Raw genomic sequence first — 17,650 nt, 5'->3', positions numbered from 1 at the left:
AGTGCCGTGAGGCAGTAATGCTAACCAATACACCATCTGTGTTGCCCTGCCACAGTATTGTGGTTAGGGCTTGCTAAAACTGTGTGGGCATGATGGGATGCATAGTGCTGCAAGAGCTGGACTGCTACAGGTCACCTACCCCTCAGGGGAAAACACAGGATTTTCTGGGAGGTGGCGCGATTCTCGTACATATATATTTATTAAACACACACACATATATATATGTTATATAAAAAACATACTGTACACACTAACAGATATATAAACATTAACACACATATATATATATATTTATTATACACACACTAAAATCATCCATAAAATAAGTAAGAAAGCGCATCAGTTTGCTTGCCCTTTATGCACTGCCAGAGTTGGGATTTAGCTCTACCAAATTTGGCATGGTGGTGTATTTTGACCAGGATTAGGTATTTGCCTAGGTTTGAACTTCATCAGGGCCACAAACTGTCACACAATCCCAAAAAATTGGACACTTAAAATTACACAGGCTCCAGTGTAAATTGGCAGTCTGCCAAAAACCTGTGAGAAAGCTACAAATGTATCATCTTAACCTCAGCCTGAGAAAACTTGATGACTCACGCAAGTTCATATTAAATCCAGAGCCTCTGTGTTTGCATGCAAGGGCATAACTAGAACTTTGTGGGCAACATAGCAAGGTCTAAAAAAAACCCACATACATTTGCCCCCACACGGAGCCCATTCATGTTTTGCCACACATACCCTATTCAGATTATTCCACACAGACCCCATTCAAGTTATGCCAAACAGTAGTACCCCTCATACACATTATGCTATGCAGTACTGCCCCATAGACATTATGCCACTCAGTAATGCCCCTTACACTACACAGTAATGGCCCTTACACATTATACCACACAGTAATGTCCTTTACAGATTATGCCACAAGTAACATTATTCCACACAATAGTAGTGCCTCTTACACATTATGCCCCCCAGCAACTCACTTCCCTGTGTCTCTCCAGCAACCTCTCGCCTCCCTGTGTGCCATCAGCAACTAGCAGCCAATCAGGAGCCGCCACTGCTGATTGGCTGTTGGTCTGCGAACTGTTTGCCACGTGACCGGCAGCGCTGTCTTTCCACGACTGCCTGCCAGCACCAAATCAACATCGCTAACACCCATGCCCCCTCGATGACCCTGACTGGACGACCCACCTTGTGTGCGTGACTCGGGCGCCATAGCAGCCGCACCCCTTGCACCTACGGTAGTTACACCACTGTTTGCATGCATGTTATCAAACAGTGGGGTCCTTTGCAGGGTCAATGGATGGAATGGGGTTAAAGGCGAGAACAATGTAAACAAATAAAGGCTGCAGGTGCACTTCAGGGTCCAGTCTTCAACCCGGGCAATTCCGGGTATCCTAGCTAGTACACAATAACACATATATAGAAACACAATACACACTAACACATTCATACACACATGTACACGTGTGTGTTTGTGTGTGTGTATATATATATATATATATATATATATATATATAAATTCCACGGTGCAGGCACTCCTGATCCAAATGCTTTACCTGCCGTGGTGCGCACTTGAAGTAAATAGAACACATGTGGGTGTCACTCTCCGGCCTTGATATTAATCCACACAGACAAAAGTTACTTTTGTCTGTGTGGATTAATATCAAGGCCGGAGAGTGACACCCACATGTGTTTATATATATATATATATATATATATATATATACACACACACACACATATACATACACACACTAACATACATATAGACATTCACTGTAAAACATTACACATACATACACTTTTAATGTAGCAGCTGCAGGTTGCTAATGGGAGTGGGCCCCTTGCATCATTGGGCAATATAATGCTGTGATTCATGGGGGTATTGGGGGAGGGGCTTGTCCTCTTGGCTCCGCTCCCATTGTAGCCAGTGCAGGAGGAAATCGGTTTGTTCTAGGTACTAGTGCCCCTGTTCTAAATTATAAATATATGCCGACAGAGTCTACGGTTTCTACTTCCAATGTGTTGACTGTTGTTATTTCTTTGCTTCTCTTTTAAGGGGAGATATACCATACCTTCTATAGAGGACAAGTGGAAGAGTTGCCCATAGCAGCCAATCATATTCTACCTATCATTTTATTGAATGTAGTTGATAAATGATTGCTAGAAACGGATTGGTTGTGGTTATGGATAACTTCTCTATATATCCTTTTTAGAAAGTCTGATATATCTTCCCCTTAGGCCAGAAATCAATTATCCACGTTAACCATTAACAGGGGTTAATGCAGCCAGCCGCAGGTTATTTGCTATTCAATTAAAATAATGAAAAATAAAAACATGGAAATTTAACTTGGTTCTCAATGGGATTTAAACACAATTTTTTGTTTGCAGCCCTATAGCAGGTGAAAAGTAGGGGAAATTCCCTATTTCAAACACTTAGGGCCTGATTCAGAGATGTACGCTAATGCAATCACAACTGCATTCACTCACGGATTGCAGTTGCTAAAATATGCCAATGCCTTCCAAAGCTTAGCCGAGCATAGGGACTCCCACTGCTGCCTTCTCATATCCGTCCGATGATGTACAACAGCGTAAACATTGGTAACATTGCAGATCGGGCAACCATGCAGCAAGTCTGACCAGCCGCAAACATTGCAGCTCTCATGACACGCAGAGGGCTCTAATGCTGTGAAGATCACAATTGCCAATTTAAGCACGCCAATGAAGCAGCATTTCGACAGTCAGACAAGCACCTGTGCAATACCATTAAGCTGATATGAGAGACCACTAGATTTTTTATTGCAGTTCTGAGAGGCATGAAGGGAGCCAACATTGGGAGGATGTGCTGGTTCATATAGTGCCATTTGGAGGTTTCTGGGGTACCTCCTAGCTGAGTCAGCTCTTGGCTTATATATTTATACATGTGCTGTTATCATGCAGTATATTAATCATAATTATATGACCCAGAGTGGGTGCTACTATTAGGTAGCATTAATTATTTTGGGGTGTGCGTTTGGGCGTGGGGCCCCCGGGATTGCTCTGGCTGGGCCTTTTCAGGGCATCACCACTTAACTCACATAGATACTTTTTCAACACCTTTTTATTTGTTTATTATTCATGTAATTTTAATTCATACTAAATTAATACTTATTGATTATCTTTACACCTCTATACTTTACACTTCACTATCACCTTTTTCGTGTAATGCCCTGGGGATGGTCCGTGGCTGGATTCTTTTGGGGTGCCCTGCTCCTCAGATGTGAACCCCTGAATGTTTGGGACGCCGGTATAGAGGAGCCTTGACGCTGGCCCGGCGCTTAATCATATATTTGCAAATGTATGTAACAAATTCCTCTGAATTTCTATTATCATGTAGGGTTCAAGTATTTTTTGCTGATATTGTTGCAGTGTGCTGGAGGGAACACCCTTTTCTTCTGTGGTTCAGAGTAAACCCCGCCCTTTACAAGCACCTGTGCAATACCGTTAAGCTGATGTGAGCGACCACTATATTTTTTATTATATATATGTTTTACAACAGTCAGACATGCCTGCATTTGCCTAGCCACCCCCCATTACCTCCTCCCAAACGCTACCTGTCACTCACTTTGCAAATAGATCCTGTGCGGTCAGAATTGCAAAACAAAATGCTCGTTCTGCGTAAAAATCAGCATTGTGTACATCACTGAATCAGGCCCTTAACCGTGCTGAAGCTGTAGTTTTTGTTTTTTAAATTCAAATGCGTGTCCAAATGACTGAGCCTACACACATTGCTCTTCAGATATGAACACACCATGGCATACTTGCCTACTCTCCTGGAATGTGCGGGAGGCCCCTGATTTTTCTGGTGGCCCCCATTCACCCCCGGAAGAGTGGCAGGATCTCTCTCATCCCACTCACTTCCCTGTAAATTGGCACAATGGGGGAGATAAAAATGGGAATCGCCAGTCCATATGGTGGGGTGGGGGCTATAATTTCCTAATGACATCAGAGCCTGGCCCCGCCTTCAACTTCATCTCCTCTCCGGGCTTCTCCTAGAGAATAGATGAAAAATGTAGGTAAGTATGCACCATGGACATGCTTCAAAGGCTGGGGATTAGTGTCCAAAGAGTGGTTTGCGGACAAATAATTGGGGAAATGGGTGACTGGTTTTGCTCCGTAAGATTTAAAGGGTGATCTGAGCAACAACATTCGGGTCCATGTCTATGTAGGCCGTTAGGATGCCATACGGTTTCATTAATAGTTTCTGAAAAATGCCTCCTGGATGTTCCCGAACTTACAACTCTCTCTGTAGAATGGTGCTAATGAGAAGTTGGAAAGCCTGGTATACACTATGCCGATCACTCAGATCAGATAAACGTTCCAATCCTCACAGCAATTATCCAATCAGTGTGACTCCGTACACACTGAGCTATTTCTACCTCAGTGTGTACGTTCTTCAATGGATCAGGTGGTCGGCCATTTTAAATATGAAACTGCTCATAAGATGCGACCTCCCAATCCAAACGTTTGCAAGAGTTTATTTTTTAAGCTGTTTATCAGATAATACAGATACCCACCTATACAATCATCGGGCCAACTGGTCAATATCGGATGCTCAGCAAGTTAATTGTATAGGTGTATACACAGTTTTAAAATGTAACAGCTACATTACTGTTGCTGACAGTCTGAACTTTGACCCCTCCCACCAGTGTCTTATGTCAATTCTAGAGGGTCCTACTGAGCATGAGAGAGAGAGAGAGATAGGACAATATTCAATATGATAAAATGGATTCCAAAAACTTGTTATGGGTACTGTAAGAGAATCCAATAACTCCTCATGTAATTGTAGACAGCATTTTATGGTTTTATTATTCAAATCATAATCAACACTAACAATGTATCACATACTACAATTTGAAACACTTCATTCAGAAAAATAAAAAGGAGTTTGATTTAATTATGTAGAAAAATAAAGACTATACATCTTATAAACATTGGACAGGCACTTAACACAAGATGTCCTGAGAAAATTAAATTTGCATGTTTGTTTGTCACATGATCCATTGGAGGAAAAAACAAAAACAAAATAGGCTTATTAAAATGTTAGAGTGCTTAAAAAGGAATTTGGTATCGAGATAAAATAAATACAACTGCAGAATTCCATTTTAAATACAATTTCAACCGGAAAAACAAAACAAAAATAGTCCGTAATTTGAAACAACTAAATATAATAGATCACATAGCTTGGAACAACAGATGTGAATACAGGTGAATGTTTGTCATCAAGTACTTGCTTACTTATAAAGTGTTCAAGCACTGAATTTAAATATATTTTTATTTATTTTTTAAATAAATCATTAGCTAAGTAAAACACTGATCTTTTAGCCCTAAGAGCTCAGATTATACTAGCGGAACACAAAACAAATAGTGAGGCTTGGGTCTATTCACAGAAAAGTGCCCTGGGCACTTTAGGTAGTCCAGCCACAGACCTGTATACATATATTAACACAAAATATATGTACATTTACTTTTTGTAAAGGAAACACATACAGGGCTTGCAGTAATGTAAGAGGCTATTTATATACCTGTCCTGGAATAGGTTATGGTTTGTGAACTGAAGAACAAAAATAAACTCATCAAGAAAGTATGCCTGGTATGAAAGGAGGACAGGGTATGAAAATTCCATCTAGCAGTGGTCATGGCAGTATATTAGATATATTGCTTACTACCAACAAGGCACATTTTTTAGGATCTGATCACTCTGTAAGGATGGCTGAACACAACCTTTGGTTGTAATGTCAACTGATCTAATCAACATAGCTAAACAAAAACTGTCAACATCTTTAAATACAGACAAAAACTTAAATGTAAAAATAGTATTAAATACAGTTTATTGCACTGCAACTCCTACGGAGTTAAAATTAAAGCCTTACATAGATTCCCAACTGCTTTTAAAGTGTAGCCCTAAATTGTACCATATTTTTCTGTGATAGTTTCTCTCCTGATACTTCTGTCTCACAAAGCTTTATCACAATACTGTACAATGGTGAATATTAGCACTGTGTATACTCAGACCAGCAGAGTTCACCCATTCCTTTCTGAATACAAGGCTTTGTGTCGCAAATGTTCTTCCAGGCACTGAATAGCAATGGCGTCAACATTCATGTCAAATTTGTTAGCAAATAAGTGGTGCTTCCCCAACATAAACTGCAAGTCCCCAGCTCCAAAAACACAAACTGAACGGACATGGGTTCCACTGCATGGTGGATAGGGGGCACCCTTGGAGATGTCTCCTTCCAAGTACTGCCACTTTACAAACCTGGCTAGTGAATTCATGTCAGAAACGTCATATTTAGCATTGGCAGGGACTGATCCTGGCATTTCAGGTAATCTATGTAATGTGGCCCATACAAATTCATCTGGACTATAAGTGTCCTTTGACCATTCTAGAAATGTTCTAATTTTGTCATTTTCCAAGACATAGCTGACAAATGCTCTGCTGACAACAAAATAGGCGCTGCCAGAGAACACTGGGATCTGAAAGGGTGGTGGCTTTTTGTCTATATCGGTTTTCTGAATACTGTCACCAGATATTTCGTAGTGCTTCTGCCACCTGGTTTGTTTATGCGATGGCATCTTCTCAGTTTCTAGGCTGTTCTCACCCTTCAACGCTTTTAACATTTGCACCATTTCTCCGTTGGTTTTTATTGGAAAGTCCACACCACAAAGGTTTATCAAGTATTTCCAGTGGGCATTCGGATGGTAGAGATCTTTCATGCAGTTGAGGTCAGCCTGCACTCGGGTCCACGATGCATACACTACATTTTCCAATTGGGTGGCAATAAAGACATTTTCAAAACAAGATGCAATGGCCTTCACTGCAGACAGAAACGATTCTGAAGCTTTTTTGTCAACATGGATGCAGTAGTAATTCTGAGGCATATATATTGTGCGCAATAGTCTTTCCAGCATGTCAATTTTATGATGAACGACTATTGAATATGCTATAGGGAAGTCACTCTCCTCTTTGCTGAGTGGATATAAAATATATTTGCGGTCCTTGGTAAAAGAGTAGCAGTCTTTTGTCATGTTGATGTAATCATTTTCGGTCAGCCAATGTAGATGGCTCTTGTACTTAACGGTGATCAAATTTAATTTGGCATTCTGAATTTCCTCGTCATCTCCCCTAATGATCTTGGTGCAGTTCACACGGATGCTAGGATTCTCCAATACAAGCTCTAAGTTACTAGTGCTAAAAAAAAGTGTTTTGTTGTGGTTTTTAACCACTGTAAGTGTCACTGCAGTGAGTGCAATACAGATCAGAAAGTTCACTCGATTCACTTTGCAATGACGTAATTTTCTTTTCAGCATTTCAGAAAAGAATGGAGTACTTCAAATCACACAGAAAAAAAATAAATCACTGGCCAGTAAATTTTTTTCGATTTTTTTTTTTTGTGCCAAAGTGTCATCAGATATAGTTTTGAAATTCTTGGCAGTGAAGACCTAAAATAGAAAATAAGAACAGTAAATCATTTTGGTTTTTTTTCCGTTACGCAATCCTTTCCACACCCCCACCAGACATAACATTTTCTATTATAAAGTCTGAATATATTTCAGACTACCGCTGTCAGCGATGGGCTAATAGTGAATATGCGTGATGTCCATCTGTGCATGCGCATCAACCCGGTGGGTATTTCCTATTCCAAAAGGGATTATGGTTTATTCTTAAATGTTTTAGAGGCATTCATCATGCCTCCCTAACAAAAAGTATCACTTCCGAAAAGCTGCTCTTTTTGCGGAGGCAGCTTTTTGGGAAAATTATACTTTTCCCCCATGTAGCTGAGGTATATATAAGGATTTCCTCACTGCTGTATGTCTCTCCCCCCCTCCCTATTCCCCCACCATGTTTCTACTCCTCCCCCCACATCCTCCTATGCCCCATCCGGTCACATTTCAAGTTCCAAAAAAAATGTTTTTTCGGAATTCTATGAATGGCCCGGACACTTAATTTTCACCTGCTTTTGTAAAAAATTAGAGATGATGAATAAGTCTCTATGTATTTATTTAAACACACACACACAGATTATTCTAGCCACACCTGCTTTAAAACTGTGTAAACACAATTATGTAAATAAGAACAGATGAGAAAAATCTGCTCTGACTCCTCTTACATGACCGGATGCTTACCTCGGAAAAGGCCAAAATTCCATCTAAAAGTTGAATATAACAACCAATCACCTTCTAACTCTTATCTAGCACAGCTTATGAACTGACAGCTAGAAATGGATTGGTTGCTATGCATACTTGTCTACTCTCCTGGAATGGCTGGGAGGCTCCTAAAAATCGTGTGGCACTCCCGGCCCTCTATAAGAGTGGGCAAGTCTCCCAGCTGGCAAAATGAGTCTTCCTCCCCCCCTCCTGCTCTGCCCTCCACCAACGCCCGCTCCCCCTTGTATAACTGGGCGGGCCAGGGGGGTAGATGATACGATTCGGACTGAATCAGGTCATTGTGACCTCACCCCCTTTTGCACAATGCCGGTAAACGCAATATTTTTTAGTGGGGGCGAGGCCGAGATGACACAATCACGCAGTCATGCCCCCGCCCTCAAACTCATGTCACGCCTTCCCCTCCCGGAGGAGGCAGCCAGATTGTCGTCAAGTATGTTGCTGTATTTAACTTCTCCACTTTCTCTCTCTCAAAGGTTTGATACATCTCCCCTTTAATCATTCTCTCGACACAGAATATTTCCCTTTTGTGCTATTGAAGGCAACCATGCTATTTTCTTTGCATAAGTAAAATCCCACAGTAGACTGATGAACATTGCCAAACTAATATTTAAAACAGAATAGAAAATAAAAAGATTGCCTCTACCAACAATTAAGTTTTGGCCAGTATTTATTTTGTTATAAATATTTCCCTAACTGGAAAAACAGAACTAAAACAGAGATGAAAAAATCCAATAATAAAAAACAAAAAAACAAAACAACCTGTCCATTAGCACATATGCCACCTTGTACCCTCAACCCTAGTTAAGATAGCCATCTGGCAATAGGGGAGATGAATGAAACTTTGGAGAGAGAAAAAGTAGAGGCGTTAAGATGGGCGTTGGTATTTTGACGCTTATCTTAAGTCTCTTGTTGGGATTTCCTTGTCAGTATTGAGACCGGAGGCATCGCGCCCGCTGGTCTCATAACTACATCCCGGAGAAAGTAGGTTAGATTAAAGGGAGAGGGGGGCGGGAGAAAGGAAAGTTGAGGAGAGAAAGGAGGTAAGATTAAGGAAAGAGGTATGAGTAAGGGAGGTGGGGAGATAAATGAGGTGAGAGTGAGGAAGGAGGTGTGAGTGAGGTAGGAGTAAGGGAGGTGGGGGGAGAGAAAGGAGGTGAGAGTGAGGTAGGAGGTGTAGAGAAAGGAGGTGAGAATGAGGTAGGAGTAAGGTAGGTGGTGTAGAGAAAGAAGGTGAGTATAGAGGTGACAGAGAAAATCAGGTCCAGAGAAAGGTGAAGTGAAAGCAAAGGTGAGGAAAGGTAGTGAGAAGTAGTAAGACAATAGGAGAGGTGTGAGAGTGGCCTATGTTATGCATGTTCCACTTGGTGATGGCTAACAGAGGTGGCACTAGATATGCCCAATAGTTGAGCTAGACTTGCCTAGGTTTTCCTTGCACAATCTACATGAACTAAATTTTTCCACAAGTAGGATTATAGGCGAGACCTGATAAACAATGAGGTCAGAAATGAATCAGCATTTGCAGGTAAGGTTTATATTGCACAAGACATACAATTTGCATATTGTAGGAGGAAAGATTAATATTTTATTACACAAACAGGTATTAAGCATACAAATAGTTTTGAAGGGTGGAAATAAACATTTTATGGCATACTATGTAATCTGATGAAACAATGCAAAGTTAACATGCTAATTAAGCCATGAGAATAGTTATAAAACTTAATTTAGATGCAAGCGTAAATTAGCAATTGCTATAATGATTTTACATAAACAGATAGCAATGATACTAGGTGTGGCTATTACATAACAAGACTGTACTTGTAAAAAATAAACCATACTGCGTGAGTTAAAAGGGAGTGGGGGGACATTGACCTTGAACTATCCCAAAACAGTTTTGCAGGTTTCACCCCTCTCGAACAAATAGTTTGCGGTCACACAGTGTTTAAAGAAGTTGTGTTTTTCCTGTGCGTCGTAACCATGTTTAGTTCAAAAGGAGAGCAACATGTGAACCTAAAATTTTTAGTCAAATTTAGCAAAAACGCCCACCAAATCTTTCCGTATGCTAACCGAGGCTTACAGGGCAGATTGTATGTAACGTGCCCGTGTGTTTGAGTGGCACAAAAGATTAAGTGACAATTGTGAGGATGAACATTCCAGAAGGCCTTGCACATCAAAAACAAATAAATTTTTTTTTCGAAAATTGTTCAAATTGACCATCGATCCAGCATACGACTGATAGCAGAAATGGTAACTATCGACAAAGAAATGGTTAGGCAAGATCTTGACATGACAGAAGTTTCTGCTGTTCCAAGGCTTCTCACTGCCGAGCAGAAAGAAAATCGAAAGCAAAATTTGTACGGACATTTTGGATCAAATTCAGGCGGAGTCGCATTTTTTAGATAAAGTTATTACCTGTGATGAAAAATGGATCTTCCAGTATGATCCGGAGACAAAATGTCAGTCCATGCACTGGAAAACACCATCATCACCAAGAGTGAAGAAAGCAGGTCAAAGCAAATCCAAAATTTAAAGCCATGTGAATTGCTTTCCTTGATACAAAAGGGTGTTATTTTGGAAGACTGGGTACCAGAAGGCGCAACAGTGACTCAGCATTACTACACAAATGTTCCAGCAACTTTGTGGGAAAAAATAAGAAGAAATAGGCCAGAGTTGTGAAAAATGGTTTCATCCTTCATCAGGACAATGTATGCAGTACTTGGCCGAGAAACAGATTGCAGTGCTAAAACACCTTCCATCTCACCAGACCTAGCACCATTTTAAGTCAAATCTGTACTCAAGGGAGAGGTTTTGCATCAGTTACGGAGGCAAAGAAGAAAATGACAGCGTGGTTGAGACAGCTGACAGATAATGAGCTGCAGCACGGCTTTGACCAATAGAAAATAAGAATGCAGCTGTGTGTGGATGCAGAACTGGAGCACATAGAAGGGGCACAAAATTAAAATGTACTTAATATAATGAAACAAATTATAGCATCAGTCTCATTATTTAATAGCCACACCTTATATACCACTCTCTGAGATCACAAGAGGAGGGTGCTGAACACACTAGAAAAGTGCCACAACACTTGGTCAACAGTTAAAAATGCATAGTGGCACTACGGAAACCAAATATGGGGACATATTTATCAATTAATTAAATTAATATATTTGTGGGATATAACCTGAAATCACCAGTTCTCGAGGGGAAACTTGCAAATATTAAGGATCCCCCCTGATTTAACATGGAGGTATCTATGTGGGCTGCTATGCAGTTGAATTTACAAAGCTCTGGAATACAAAGCACTCTGGAGCTTGGCCTCGAAAACTATCATCTGAAAATGGTGTTAGCCTATAGTAGCGTATTGGCTATTGTAGCAGGTTTTCTTTCCAATAGGAATTTTCACAGCAGACCAGCTGCGATCACAATAGCGATCCTTAATGAATCAGACCCTGTGTGTTCAAACTTCACAGATCCCTGAAGAGAGTTTAAGGGTGTCCAACAAGTGCAATGTGAGACTCTGATCTTTCTGAAACTAATTGTAGAAAAGCCTCCTTCCACCATTTCTGCACCCTCTGCAAATGTGAGGATGAGCAGCAGTAAAAGTAATGATGGTGACATAGAAATTGGGGATACTACTGTGGAAGTGCAGCAGGATGAGGGGGATATTTTTGTATCTGACAGTAATGAGGAAGTTGATGATGAATGTTTTGGACAAGAAGAAGTTGATAAAATTCAGGAGAAGGATGTTGTTTGTGTCAAAGTAAGTCAGCCACCAGTGGCAGCAGTTCTTGCCCCTGATAAGAATGAGGCCATTGTCATGCCTGGGCATGACACCAAAAAAGCCACCATTTGTGTGGAATTACCGTTACACAAATCCTGACATTTTTCAAGCCATATATACCATTTGTGTAGCCAAAGTAAGTAGAGATGAAATAACCCTTTGTATTGGTTGAGAAACGAGTCAGTGATATCTATCCCAAACCAGGAAGTAATGTGCTCCATTGCATCCACACGCTGGGCCAAGCGTCTGCAAGCTGTTGCAAGTTGCCTGTCGGAACGGCCCGGAGCAGACCCAGCATCAGGTAACACTAAGGCCCGAATTCAATTTAAGGCGAAAAGCTGGAATCTGCGGAAAAGTTTAGCCAATGACGTCATTTCGCCAGGCGGAAAAGTATCACCGTATTCAATTTGAAAGACTTTCCGCCTAGGCGGAAAGTCAATGCAATGTAATAGGCGGAAAAGTGTCGCCTATGAATAGCAGGCGGAAAAAAGCGCAGAATTGGGGTTTTGGAGTGCAACATTGCGGGAACCCCCGTGCAGGTTTTAGACAGTCCCCCAAAGGTAAACTGTGTCAAAAATAAAAAAACACTTAAGAACACCCCAAAAACTCACTTTGAATTTGGGGGCGAAAAAAAAAAAATGTTCGGGGGCAAAGTTAAAAACTGGCGAACTTGACTCCGGGGGGGTCCCCAAGTATGCCCCATATGTTTTTTTCATTGCAGGGGCTTGCGGATTTTTCATGATTTTTTTAACTTAACGTAAGCAACTTTAAAATATGCTGGCCCCCATTTTCAAGTACCCCAAAATTTGCTGGGATAAGTTATTTTCTGCAAAAAATACTCCTGAATACTATTCTGCACCACTTACAGAAAAACGCTACTTAGCAGCTAATGAAAACACCAAATACCTTCAGCAAGCCAAATTGGGGGTAACCATAGCTAACCCCCATGTCAGAGCATCTTTTGAGGGGCGTCAGGCTGATTTCCCCAAATCTGACAGTACTTTCCGCCTGTTCAGTGCTAAGCGCTGGTGTCCGTGCACTCCCCAAGGAGACTGCCCTTACCTGAAGTGATGTTAATGCTTCTGCTTTCTATATGATCTATTTGTGAAATAGCTGACCATGTTGACTCTGTGGGGTATATTTACGAAAGTGCAGATTTTTAGAAGTGGAGATGTTGCCCGTAGAGACCACTCAGATTCTAGCTATTCTCTTCCAGAAGGTGCTAGTTAAATAGAATCTGATTGGTTGCTATGGGCAACATCTCCACTTCTAAAAACCCGCACTTTAGTAAAGATACCCCTCTGCTTCTATTACTAACATGCAGATTGCCACCACAACAAAAACTATCCTCACAGCAGAATTTTATTGCTTTTGAACTATTAGCAGTTCGCCGACCTGTATTGAGTGATACTAACAATTGCAGTGTCCCTGGACTAAATATGTAGTGCACACAAGTTTTAAGAAACTGTTTACTAGTGGTATTATCTGGTTCCTGATATTGTCTAATTTGATGTATACTTATTTTTAATTTATTGTTAATTTGATATATTGTGCATTTAATTGTTTATAATACAATATCATTGCTTATTAAATTGCTAAATACCAGTACTCCCTCTAGATGCCTTTTGTCTTCATAAGTAGGTAGGTACATTAACCATCTAGGAACCTCCTCCCTGTTACATCAATTGCAGCGTGTTCATGCTAATTATTTAGCAAAATCTAAAAAATACTGTAAAAATAATACCAAGCAGTCCAGCTTCGGGATGTAGTTAATATACCTACACCCGGCATCCCGGCTGACGAATTCCCGGCACCGTAATGACACTACCCGGCCAGAAGACTGGCACCGGAATACCAACAGTAGGTGACATGCAGACGCCGGAATCCAGACAGCCGAGATGCCGAACGTAAGTATACCGGGGCTGGTTAGGGGTAGTGTTAGGTTTAGCCATCACAGGCTTAGGGTTAGGCAGGTTAAGGTTAGTTACCCCCGGGGGTGAGTTAGGGTTAGGCACCACTGGGGGTGGTTAGATTTAGGCACTAAGGATTAGGTTTAGGCACCAAGGGGGGAGAGTTAGGTTTAGGGACTAACGGGGAGGGTTAGTGTCAGAGCCGGTCCGACCTATACGCCAGGTACGCGGCTGCGTAGAGCGCCAGACTGAAGAGGGAGCTGCTGCAGTCATGGACAGTGAGTTACTCACTTGGTCCCGATGGGCGCCCTCTCTGCCATTGATTTTAGCGCGAGGGCAGCTCGCTCCTATAACAGACTGTGTGTGTATATACATATTAGACATTGAGTAATTATTTATACATTTGTGTAAATATGTAGTTGCATAGTTCTAAACATATGTGAACATGCTTTAGGTATGTATGCGGCTTTTCCCATGCCCCCTTAATTTTTGGGTTTCAGCATGCGCAACAGGTACTCTGGGGGTGCCCCAAAAATATTTGCTTACCTAATAAATTGGGCTCGGGCCAGCCTTGGTTAGTCTTAGGATGTAGAAACAGAGGGTTAGGGGTAGAAAGGAGGAGGGTTACTATATTTACCCAACCCTTTTTGGGATCCTGAGCATTGGGATGGCGCTGTCGGTATATTGACATCAGGCATACCGACTGCTGGGATTTCTAACCCATTCCTCCAGCTTCAGCTAGCAGCCACATGGATAGATATCAGCACATGCAATCTCCACCGCCAACACCTTTATCATCAATCTCAATAATGATCGGAGGTAGTCCTCCTACATCCAATTTGTGAAGGCTAACTGACTCCTCCCCTATACAGGATTACCAAAAATAATTCTTGCACGCTAGGGATGCTGCTGCTGGAGGTAAATATTAATCACAGAAGGGTACCAAGAAGATTAGTAGTTTAAAACAACAATTGACTATGAAACATTAATTTGCCAGTATGAAAGCTCCCATCCAGTTGCACAGCAGATCACTGAAGCCATGACGGCCATGCTAGCATTACAGCTGTGTCCAACAGCCGCCATTAATGCAGTTAGAGAGGGCCATGCTGCTGAATGCAGCATGGCCCCTGCTTTCGCGCCATCGCTCCCAGTATCGGCAAGTGTGTATTCACTTGCTGATGCCGTCACACCGCCAGGTGCCGTCGCTCACGAGGCCTTAAGACTCTCATCTGGATTTGTAATTTCCAATAACACAAGTAACATTATACGAGCATTACAACTGGGTGGATTTGAACACATACCATGTTTTGTGCACACAATAATTTTTTTTTTTAAATGACAGGTGTATGCAGGACATGCTGTCTGAGGCCTGTAAAACTTCTGGGCATTTCTGACATTTAGCAACTGCATGTCATAGATGCAAGAACAGTTACATTTGTCATTCCACCAACTGAAGAAGAGGTAGTAACCAGGTGGAATTCCTCCCTTTATATGCTTCAGCGACTGGAGGAACAGCAACAAGCCATCCAAAGCTACACAACAAGCCATGACATAGAGACTGGGATAGGTGGGCATTGTACCTTAGTCCAGCACAGTGGAGAATACTCTAATATTTATGCAAGATACTGAAACCATTTCAAATAGTACCAATAAAGTGAGGGCCTGATTCAGAGCCGCTCGTAAGCGGCTGCTCGTTCGCTCCGAGTGATGTTCGCACATCTGCGCATGCGTATGGGTCGTAATGCGCATGCGCCAACCAGTCATTGTGGTCGGAAATCGTGCGCTCACAAAACAGCGAGGGCCTGCTAATTTGAGTGACAGAATGAGGCGTTTGTGGGTGGTAACAGGGGAAGGTGCTTGAAAACGGGGAGTGGAGATCCAAACGCAGGCGTGCCAAACAGTCAAAACGGGTGTTTAATGGGTGTGCATAATTAACAAAGCAGTGTCATCGACCATGTCACTTGGTTGTCTTTTAGCCTGAACTGCTTGCAGTGATTGCGGAAGTAAAACCTACCACAAGCACTGTGAGCAGTTCAGACGCCTGTCGATGTACTCGATTAATCTAACAAATAGCGGAGATGACATATGATGCGAACGGCCAGGGGGCGTCTTTACAAAATAGCGAGAGCATGTTTCGTTCTCTCGCTCAGACATAGAGGCGTCAACAGACCGCAAAGAGCGAGCGCTCAATTTAAATAGCCGGCCCCTTTTTCTGAACGACCGTTCGCAAATAGCGTCTGGCTCTGAATCAGGCCCTGAGTTCAGACACTGCCAGCCAGGTGACTTAATTAAACTACTGGAAAAGCAGCTATAGAAACTGAAGGAGGAGATGAAAGAGCAATTCTGCCAAGTATGGTTGAACTTGTACATTAAGGGGGAGATTTATCAATGCTTGGAGAGAGATAAAGTAACAATCAGCTCTTAACTGTCATTTTTCAGATGCAGCCTGTTTATCTCACTTCAAGCTTTGATAACCCCCTTCACCAAGTTCTTTATTTGCTTCACTAGGACCAAAGCATTTGCAATATAATGCAATTGGATCACTACATTTTGGAAACATACTTGATCCTAGGTGTAAGTCGTACGTAATGTCTTTCCAAATGACACAGATCTTAAGAGATGCAAAGAGCGCATTGCGAGCAAGTTGTCAGCTCAAGTGGCACATGACGTTTCCTGCAAATGCTGCAGCAAGGAAAAAACTGACCTTTTCCAAGTTACCCAGTGGGAAGAAGTGAACCAGAGTTAAACACCATTATGACATCTTGTAAAGCTTAAAATAATTGCCCAAAATTATTGACACCTCTACCATGACTCACTCTGATACAGTAAGCATTAATAGAATGGTGGTGGATTATGGTGGTGGTGGTGATAATAATAATATGCACAGAGCTATTTAGTGCATTTGTTTAATAATAGCTATATAACTAATTCTGCAGATGTACTGTATGATCTCCTTGAGAGGTAGAAGGTTATATATTGCCTTCATAAGTTGGAATACTCAGCATAAAGCAGATTTCATCCAGGAAAATGCTTCTAAAACATAGTTATCCCGGCATCTCTATCTGCAGTATGAGCTGCTCCAGTAAATGAAGGGAAAATACAGTTTGAATCATAAGGAAGTAGTCTACAGTACAAACCACCACCTATCTCTATGCAACAGAAGGAACTCTTCAATTATTTCAGAATGACAGCTTGCTACATAAAGGATTTTAATGGGTTCTTTCTCTTCCCCATACTATGTCAAACACAGATTCTTCTTTTAGTGTATATTTATACAGACACACGTTATACTTACATACAAACATATATACTAAAAAGGTATTCAATGCCCTTAGCCAAGAACAGCAGTATTTGCCAAAAGTAATGTCAGGCTGTTCAAACTCGGAGCGAGACAGACGGAAAAACTGATGCATTGTGACTAATGATTACATTTTAGCCATTACAAAGTCCCGGAAACATTACTCCTATAAAAAGAACCTTGTATCTTAGAACATGAATTTGTTTATTTATTTCTAATAACACAAGAAATAAAGCACTGGCACTTTTAGCAAAAGTCACATTTGTGCCTCAAAATAATCTGCTTACTTAGAACTGTGTGATCTGCTTACTTATAACTGTGGGCCTGATTCAGAGCCGCTCGTAAGCGGCCGCTTGTTCGCTCCGAGCGATGTTCACACATCTGCGCATGCGTATGGGTCGTAATGCGCATGCGCCAACCAGTCAGTGCGGTCGGAAATCGAGCGCTCGCAAA

At 41.5% G+C, this 17,650-nt stretch overlaps 1 protein-coding gene across 1 annotated transcript in view; it reads right to left on the bottom strand.

Moving 5' to 3' along the window:
* Positions 1–4,952: 4,952 nt before the first annotated feature.
* The window catches only part of GCNT1 (glucosaminyl (N-acetyl) transferase 1), a 42,962-nt gene continuing 30,264 nt past the window's right edge, over positions 4,953–17,650 (bottom strand). Inside the window, exon 2 of the mRNA XM_088464049.1 lies at positions 4,953–7,485. Coding sequence (XP_088320175.1) covers positions 6,067–7,353 — 1,287 coding nt within the window. The 5' untranslated portion in view covers positions 7,354–7,485 and the 3' untranslated portion in view covers positions 4,953–6,066. The remainder of the gene's footprint in view (positions 7,486–17,650) is intronic.

This window comes from Taudactylus pleione, unplaced genomic scaffold, assembly GCF_031769625.1.
Source record: "Taudactylus pleione unplaced genomic scaffold, aTauple2 ptg001573l, whole genome shotgun sequence".
NCBI lineage: Eukaryota > Metazoa > Chordata > Amphibia > Anura > Myobatrachidae > Taudactylus > Taudactylus pleione.
This window is presented reverse-complemented; position numbering and strand designations above follow the sequence as displayed.